We start from the raw sequence: 9,055 nt of genomic DNA, 5'->3' as shown, positions 1-9,055 counted from the left end.
CCCATGTGTTCTGCCACGGGAGTGGGGGAGGGGGCTGTGGGCAGGCGCTCATGGCCTGAGAATGTTCCAGAACTAAGCAAGGCTGCTGGTGTCCTGCCCGCCCCCAGCCGGCCCCTGCGGTGGTTACCTGGCTTCTAGGACAGCATGGGACCATCTACAGGTGTGTAAAATAAGGGGGCTAGGAGCGAATCATGTGCCATTTGCAGGTATTTGCATGTTGTCAATCAATCTCCTGGACAAAGGTTCTGCCCTGCGTTTTTCTCTGGGTTCTCAGGCCCTCGGACCCTCCAGAATCAGCTCTGTTCACGACACAGAGCAGCAAGAAGACCCCCAAGGCCTTGTTGAGGGCAGGGCCTCACCTGGAATGCTCTGACTCAGGCCAGCGTTGGCTGCAGACCCGGCCCCGCCTCGGCAACCGAGCCCACTTCCACCCCTGACCAGAGCCCCGAGGAAAGGGGCCTCCCCAAGCTCACCTGACCACACACACCATCCCGGGTGAGACCTGGACCCAGCGTTAGGGGACATTCGTGCCTCCAGACAAGAATTCAAGCAAAAAACTCAAAGCAATACAAGCAAACTGCTCACCCCCCCCACATTTTCAGTCTCAAACAGGAGAGAAGCTGCCACAGAAGTCATGATTGAGCACAAGGGGGAACGTATTAGGGTCTTCGGAGGGGCGGGGAGAGAGGCTATCAGGCTAGGAGCTGCCCCTGGGGCGTCTGGAGGAAGTTCCTGGCATGGCCCTGAGGGGCAAACCCCCCACGTCTGCCTGTAAAGTTCCCCAAATCGGAGTGCGGTCTCCCCTCGGCCTCACGGGGCCTGCTCTCCCGGAACTTCCCGAGAAAAGCGCTTGGTGTTTGCACGCAGAGCACGCGGAATTGCAAACAGGAGTCCTACCTCCACGAGGGTCCAGCCGTGGGAGCGCATCGTCACTGAGCTCCCGGAGGGTCACTGAGCTCCTGGACGACTTCAGGCGGCTCTAAACACCAACGCCTCCGCCCAATCCTGCGACAACCAAACACCGTCGTGAAAACGCCTGAGACGCCGGGTGCAGGCAGACGAGGCCTGGGTGGGGCTCGCGAAGGGGAATTGAGAGGAAAAGGGCCGCGGTGCCTGCTGGGTGCTCGGGCAAGGGCGTGGACACATTAGGCGCACCTGTCCCCGGCCGGCGTGGGGGCGGGGCTCGAGGAGGGGCCGCGTGGGTCCCACGCTGACAGCCAAAACACCGCCTGCCTCCAACAGAGGCTCATGCCCAGACGCTGGGGGGGTGCCCGTGCTTTGAGGGAAGAGAGGCTGCTTGGAAAGGCGGAAAAGGCCAACAGCGTCTTCAGCTCAGAGGACGCGAGACACAGAACCAGAAGCAGAACCTTGATTGCAGCGAGGCCATCAAATAGGGAGAGCTCCGTGGGGCTGAGGACCTCATGTCCTGCAGGTGGTTCTGCCCTGGGCTCGTGGAGGGAGGAACAGACAGGCGACAGGTGGGTGGTGTACGGGGGCCTGGGTGGTCCACGGCTGGGCTTGTCTTGCAATCAGGGGAATCTGGGTCAGCTGATCCGGAAATGGTCTCCACGTCCCGCTGGTCTCAGCAAATCAACCATGAGACAGAGGACAGGGAGCTGCAGGGTCTGGCCTGGTCCCTGGTGACCCAGGGGTCATCTGTGGGTCTTGTGGAGCCACGAGGAAGAGCGAACCGGAGTCTCCTGTAAGTCATTAGGGGAAGGGGATCGATGCAGAAAGCTGGCCCCCAGGGGACTTTGGAAAACAAAAGGTTTGTGGAGCCTTTTTCATTGTCCCTGTTTTTCGGCGGCTCACACAGGTGAAGTTCCCCATCGTCCTAAAAAGCTGAGAGGGAGCCCAGCTGGTCCAGCCATTTCCCCGAGGAAGGCCCACGGCTGCCTGAGCCCCACGCTGTGCCAGAAAGCACGCAGCCCCTTGCGCCCCCTCTGTCCTCATAGCTGTCCCCTGGGGGAGAGCAGTTGTCGCCTCCGCCAGGGTCACACGGTCTGGGGCCCTGTCCCCTCCCCACACAGGCCGCACACGCCCACCGGAGAGCAGAAGGTGGGGGTCAGCACCACGAGGGTGTGAACCATGGCCCCAGCTTCCCCCGGCCTCACCCCCGCCCTGGGGGCTCGCACCCCCCGCGCTCTCGGGGCGCATGTTCTGGGCGCGTTCTGGACACGCGCTCGCCGTCCGGGGGCTGAGGCTCGCGCTCCTCTGGTGGGCGGCACAGGGACAGCTCACATCCGAGCTGTGGCAGCATGATTTTCACGCAGAAATCAGAGCTCAGCACACGTCTGTGCGGATTTCACGGCCAGCCGTGAGCACCGGTTACGCCTGCACGAGAGAGCTCTCGGCTGTTAGCCACTTGGGGGGGGAAGCAGATCCAGAGCATCATGCCTGGAATGGCGGCCTTGCCTGTTAGCGGCACTGGCTCAGTTTAGGGGGTGGGGGGCCCAGCTGTCAGCCCACCCCCCACCCCGCATGCTTCTTAACGCAGAGCTCCTTGCCCCAGTCTTCTACCTCACGGTGCCCGGGCTCCTCGCCCATCTGTCACAGACGCCCAGGCCTCGGCGCCCCGGCCAGCGCTCTGCATTTCTGACGCAGTCCCAGGAGACGACTGGCGAAATGGAGAGGGGCTGGTATGCACCAGCTTTGGGGTCCCCGACGGCAGGAGCAGGGGGCTCACTCCTGTCCATCAGCTTGCTGAGCTCCCAGATATGTGGGAGGTACTTTTTGTTGGCGGGGTGGGGGGGGTGTGGTAGGCAGGGCGCACGAATTAGTTCCTGATTCCTGTGTCCGGGGTAAGGGACAGTAACACAGCCTCCCTATCAGTGAGATGTTCCTGTGCAAAAAATAGAGAGTAAAGAAACAGTTCAGAGAGCGAGACTGACTCAGGACTGGCCACTGAGCGCCAAGGACGGACCTCGACCTTGACAGGCCGGAAGAGGCACGAACATCCAGGTGCCTTCGCCCACTAAGCTTGGTCACGAAGTCACAGGCGTGGGACCCATCCTCTGGCGAGGCCTCACCGTCTCATCCCCTCCTCCCCGCCTGACCTCAGGGTTTTGGCCAGCGGGAGACACACCTCCTCCCAAACCACTCCACGGAAAATCTGCTTTTAATGGACACCACAGAGGCCAGCAGAAAAGTGATCTCGAAAGGAATAGGGACAGGGTCGGGGACACGTGCCCATCTCGGAGGTCGGGAGCACAGCGGGTCACCCACAGGAGGCAGGGGCCTGCCTGCCCGGAGGCATCCAGGTCTCACGCACGTAACGTGGACAGTGGGAGTCCCACTGAACAGGCCGTTGCTGGGGTGAGAGTGGCAGGCTCGGCGGGGTGCCCAGAGCCTCCCTTCATTGAGGAGCACCACATGGGGACGGTCCTGCCTCTTCAGGGGCTCCCTGCTCACCCCAGCACCCCCAGCTCCTGCTTAGCACCTTGGCAGTGGCAGTGGGCTAGGGAGGGGGCCAGCCCTGCTGACCCCTCCAGGGGGATATGCTTTTCAGGCTGGGGCTCCAGGGCATTGGGGCGGCCTGGGGTCGGGGTTCCCCTGACCCATGAAGTATCTCTGGGTGTCTGCAGTAGAAGCTGGGGGCCTTTCAATGGGGCCCCAGGTAGCTTCTATCTGCAGGGGACTACGCAATCCTGGGCAGGCTCCACCCACAGCTGAGGACAGTGTTGACAAACACTTTAATACCAGGCTTTCTCCTGGAAAAGACGCTTAACATAACAAGTGCTGGTGGGTAGAAGGTCACAGTGTCACACCGGTGAAGGCTGGTGGTCCTCCTGTTCCTCTCCTCCCCTGCTTCCCGGGGAGGTGAGGGATTCCCACATGGAGTCCAGACTTGAACTTCAAGCGCCCGGACCCAGGCCACCCTATGGCCCGTGTTCCTAGGGAGGGAAGCAGCGGGGGCCCCGGGGGCTAAAGGGGCATCTGTGCCTGTCCTGGCCCAGTGGACAGGTGGACCCAGCACGTGAGCAGATGGGGAGCGGAGGCAGGGCGAGGCAGGGCGCTGGGCAGGAGGGGGGCTGCCCTCAGACCCCGCTGACTGAGGGCTCCTGCTGCTGGGGGGGACCCTGCGGCCTGAGGACCCCAGCCCTGGCTCCTGTCTTCCTGCGTCCTCGGGGGGTCTCTCGGGCCGCACTGCAGCTGGTGACGGTGCGGCAGGCCACGAGCCCCTGTCGCTCCCCCGACGGACACCAGCACAGGCGCCGAAAGGCGTCCCGGCTCTTCTGGGACACGAGGCTGTAGACGATGGGGTTGACGGCGCTTCTGGTGGAGATGCGGGTGCGGCAGCAGAGGGGCACCCGGGGGTCCAGCAAGGGCTGGGCCTCCAGGGAGCTGAGCAGCACCGGCGTGCGGTTGGGCATGCGAAGAGCAACACGACCCCCACCGGCATCTTGGTGACCTGCGGGACACGGGGACAGGCTGGTGGCCAAGCACATGCCCCGGAAGGGGCGGCCACACCTCCCGCCTCAGAGCTGTGTGCTGAGTCCGGACGAGAACGTCACTGGAAGAGTCATCTGAGACGGCACAGCTGCCAGGCGGCGTGCTGCGTCCCGGGCGCCGACCAGGGCTAGCGTTCCCGGCCGTGCTGGCGCCTGAGATCGTGAAACACTCCGCCTCGGGTGCTCTCTGGTCACCGCCCTGTGTCCCCAGGGGCTCCCTGCCCCCACACCGTGTACGCTCCCAGCTGGGACAAACACTGATGCTTGGGGCCCCACGCAGCCGCAAGCCCGGGATGGCTCCCCTGGACGTGGCACCATCATGGTGGCCCTTCCGGGATGGGGAAGCACAGCTTGGAGGGCGAGAGAGGCCTCCCCAAAACCCGCCCATGCTTATGACTGTCCGAACGGCCCCCTCCATCCGCAGCCGTGACCCTCTAGGTGGGACCCCTACTTGTACCCTGTCCTATCCTTCAGTTCAGGAGTGAGTCGCAGACCCAGAAAGGCCTGTGGGGGATTCAAAGCCCACCTCCGTGCAGTCCAGGACAGTCTGCTAGGACCAGGGTGTCTGTGGGAGTTGGGGTCATCAGGAAGGGGAAGGGGCACCCGTCCGGGCCTCTGGGGGACAGCTACCAGCCTGACCCATGCTGGGAGGCTCCTGGGGGCCCCGGAGCTGAGGAGAGGTCTCCAGGGGGCCCCTCCCTGCTGCCGTCTCCAGGGGGTGTAGGTCCTGGGGTTTGCAGGGCCAAGTGACATCCCAGCTCCTAGACTCCTGCTGTGTGACCCTGGGCAGCCCGCTGAGCCTCTCTGAGCCTCCTTTGCCAGCTTACAGCATCAGGATGTCAGCAATCTCCTTCCCGAATTGTGGTGAGGCAGGGGGACCATGCAGTCATCGCTGGCTTTTGCCCCAGGAGGTGTGACCACATGTGTGTCCAGAGCTATGTCCCTGAGAGTGAGGGTCTTGGCCACTCTGTGAGCCTGGCTCTGTCTCTCCCCGTCTCTGTCTCTCCTCTCGTGGGTCTGTGTCTCTCTATCTCTCTGTCTCTGTCTCTCCTCTTGCGAGTGTGTGGCTCGGTCACAGGTGTCCCCCCTGCTCAGTGCTCTCCCTCCCTCCGTGTCTCTGAGTGTGCACCTGTCTCAGGCTCCCCACATGTGGGGCTCCCGCTGTCTCAGAGCCCCCGTCGCTGCCCCTGCTTCCCTGCAGTCAAAGCCGCCAACCATTCACGCTGCCCCCTGCCAGCCCAGTGCGCCAGGCTTGTGTCCGCCTCCAGGCCTCACCCTGCTCCCCCCAGTGCTTCCTGGTACATGCTTGGCCTGCCCCTTTGCTAGCCTCCGCTGTCAGCTCTGTGAGGCCTCCCTGCCTCTCCCTGAGCCCCGTCCCGCGTCACCTCGTCCCCGGGTCCCCCACAGGCTGCGTGGGGGTCTGCCCTGTGGTCCCAAGTCCCAGAGCCCAGAACCCGGCGTGGAGAGTGAACGAATGCGCGTCCCGCCTGCATCCCCTCTCTGCCCAGCTCTGCCTCGCACCTCTCCCTGCCTCTCTGCCCACCAGCCACCCTCCGGCCAACCCCACCCGACTCTCCCGGAGACCTCACCCACCTGCTTCCTGGAAGACCTGGGGCTCCCACCTGGCCCCCGGGGCTGCTTCTCTTGGGTTCCTGGCTCCTGCCAGGCCTCACCATGCCCGGCCCCGGGGTGGGGTGGGTGGGGCAGCGCGTTCTGGAACAAGACCCTCCCGATGAGCCGGTAGAGGGCGGTGGCCACCAGCAGGGGCGTGGCGAAGAACAGGGCGAAGTCCAGCGGGTAGATGGGCAGGTAGGGCTGTGGGCACTCCGTAGCCGCACTGCGGGCCCTGTCTCTTGCTGACGTGCGGGTCCGCCAGGAGGAACCAGAGCGGGCAGTAGACAGACGTGACCCCCCAGACCGCCGCGACGATCCGCTTGGCCCGGGCCACGGTGCACACGGTGTGCGCTGCACTGGGTGGCCGATGGCGACGTACCTGCAGCCACGGGGCGGCCGTGTTGGGCGCTGGGGCAGCGGGGTCGGGGAGCCCTGTGTGGGCACGTGGGCGTGTGCACGTGTGAACGAGCACGTGTGTGTGTGCGTGCACGCGCTCACGACCCAGCCTGGCCCATCAGATCCCCCATCTGGTCCTGTCATGGAAGGACTTGAGGGCCCTGAGGATCCAGGGGGCCAGGCGGCCGTGTTGAGGGCATGTAGGAAGTGCTGCAGCGAGAGGCCCCTGAGGCCCCCCAGGCTCAGCGGTGTCTGCTGCAGGCTCAGGGACCCCAGGGCCCTTTCAAAGACCTTTGACCCCTGCGAGAGCCCCGTGGGTTTTTAGTTGCCCACCTCCAAAGGTCACCAACTGAGGCAGCCAATGACATCACACGCCCTTCTCAGCCGGCTCACAGCCTGGACGCGGGTCCCCACCCTGCCATGCCCAGGCCCTGGGGTAAACCAGCGCGGGCAGGAGATGGAGGTCACTGGAGCCCAGACAGCCACAGCCCAGGAGAATCAGGACCAGGCCAGCATTTGGAAGTCCGAAGGCCTCAATTATGTCCCAATTCTATGTGGCCCTGGACAAGCCACCCGGCCTCTGGGCCAGCCTGCCCAAGACCATGCAGCTAGGAAGGGGCAGAGCCAGGTGTGAACCCGGTCAGCAAGCTTCGGAGTCCACATGCTTAACTCTGGGTTACACCACCTCTCGGGGCTAAAATCAGAGCGGAAGGAACCCCAGAGAATGTCCAGTCCAAATGCCCACTTCCCAGGTGGGGAAACTGATGCCTGGAGATGGAGGATTGCCTCGGCATCTCAAGGCAAGTCAGCAGCAGAGATGAGAGAAGAGTCCTTCTGACCCCTGCTTCCTGGGTCCGGGCTTCCAGGGTCCCACCCCACTCCCCTCTCTGGAAAGGGGAAATCAGCCCTCCTGCTCAGCTGAGGCTCAGCTTCCGAGCCTCCCAGCTGGGAAGTCCTGGCTGGTTGCTTTGTGGGAGGGAGATGCATGCAGGGCAGGGCCGGGGAGCACCCACCTGTCCACGGTGAACGCCAGGATGGAGCAGGAGGAGACGCCGATGCCCAGGTACTGCAAGTAAGTGATGCCCAGGCAGCCGGCATGCCCATAGGCCCACTGCCCAGCCAGGCTGTCGGAGACGTTGGGCAGCCCTGAGGCCACCAGCACGGTGAGCTCAGCCAGGGCCAGGCTGACCAGGTAGCAGTTGGTGGGGGTGTGCATGTCGCGAGCAGTCAGCACCACCAGGACCACTGTGGCGTTTCCCACGATGCCAGTCACGCACACCAGGAGCACCAGGAAGACTGAGACCACCTTGTACTCGGTCAGGCCCAGGACAGCCTCTCCACGTGCCTGCAACACATGGCTGGGCTTGTCCAGCTTGCTCCCGTTTTCCATGGTGGCTGACCAGGTGCTGGAGGGGGCAAGAAGAGGGGGCTCCAGCACACATCCACGGCCAGTGGGGCCGGGCCTCGTGCACCTGCAGGGCCCAACCAACACCGGCCTCTGCTAGAAGCCAGGCCCCCAGGGACACACGGGGCCCTGTGCTTGTGCCGTTGCTCCGCCTGGCCAGGTGAGGGGACGGGACAGGGAATACATGTCCAAGGCTCTGCTGACAACATTACTGAGCCTCCCTACAAGCCTCGCCTTCCTGGAGCATCAACACAGGTGGCAGCCGTACCTCACACACAAGGGGCAGGAGTCGTGCGGGTGAGTGCATGTCAGCTCTCGGCCCAGCACACCCTGAGTGCTCACATCAGCTGCCCTGTGCTGTGACGAAGGCACACAGCATCTCAGTCTCAACGAGCTCATCTATGAAATGGGGAGACCAGAAGTACCTGCTTCGCGGGGACGTGGGGAGGTTCTTGAGAAACGGCAAGGCGCAGAAAGCTGTGGACCTGGCGCCTGGTTACGCTCCCTGAGCCTCGGCACCCCCATCTGTCAGCAGGGGTGACAACAGCAGGTCCCTCCTCGGGTGCTGCAGGGGGCGAGCTGGATCAACACGCCGGGCTGGTGGGATGCCCCGTGGTGGTTTCCCAGGAGCAGAGCCGAAAGCCAGCGACTGGCTCCTGCCCACAAGCCCCAGGCCGTGGCCACAGCAGAGCCTTTCTGGAAATGGGCCAGGGTCTTCCTGCCCCTCCACTGGCAGCCCGCCCCGCCTCCTCACTAGCCAGGCCCAGCCCCAGTCGGACCCAGAACCGGGGCAGGTGAGAAGCAGGTGAGGCTGGGGCAGACCACACCCAGATACGGTCCCCAGGCCGGGTGCTCGGCCCACTCCTGCCTGGCCTGAGGGGCCGGAAGCCCCCGCTGCAGCCCCCAGGGGCAGGGGCCAGGGCACAGAACTGGGCAGGGCGGGGAGAGAAGTGCTGGTCCACAGGATGCTGTGCACACACCTGCGCACACACACCACAGACGGCGCACACTGCACACGCACCTGCGCACACAGCTGCACACAGGTGCACACACAGGCGGCACACAGGTGCACACGCAGACAGCACACACCTGTACACACAGCTGCACACACCTGTACATGTACCTGCACACACACCTGCACACACCTGCACACACCTGCACACACACCTGTACACACACCTGCACACAC

At 64.0% G+C, this 9,055-nt stretch overlaps 1 protein-coding gene across 1 annotated transcript; it reads right to left on the bottom strand.

The window, feature by feature from the left end:
- Positions 1 to 4,037: 4,037 nt before the first annotated feature.
- Positions 4,038 to 7,851, bottom strand: LOC116622980 (thyrotropin-releasing hormone receptor-like). The gene is given in 6 exon segments (XM_032389799.1): positions 4,038 to 4,372; positions 4,375 to 4,411; positions 6,045 to 6,264; positions 6,266 to 6,419; positions 6,422 to 6,444; positions 7,475 to 7,851. Coding segments are annotated over 6 exon segments (1,146 nt in total).
- Between the last annotated feature and the right edge of the window lie 1,204 nt (positions 7,852 to 9,055).

This window comes from Phoca vitulina, unplaced genomic scaffold (assembly GCF_004348235.1).
Source record: "Phoca vitulina isolate PV1807 unplaced genomic scaffold, GSC_HSeal_1.0 scaffold56, whole genome shotgun sequence".
In the NCBI taxonomy this organism is placed as follows: Eukaryota; Metazoa; Chordata; class Mammalia; order Carnivora; family Phocidae; genus Phoca; species Phoca vitulina.
Note: the sequence above shows the minus strand (reverse complement) of the source record. Positions and strands in the feature narration are given on the sequence as shown.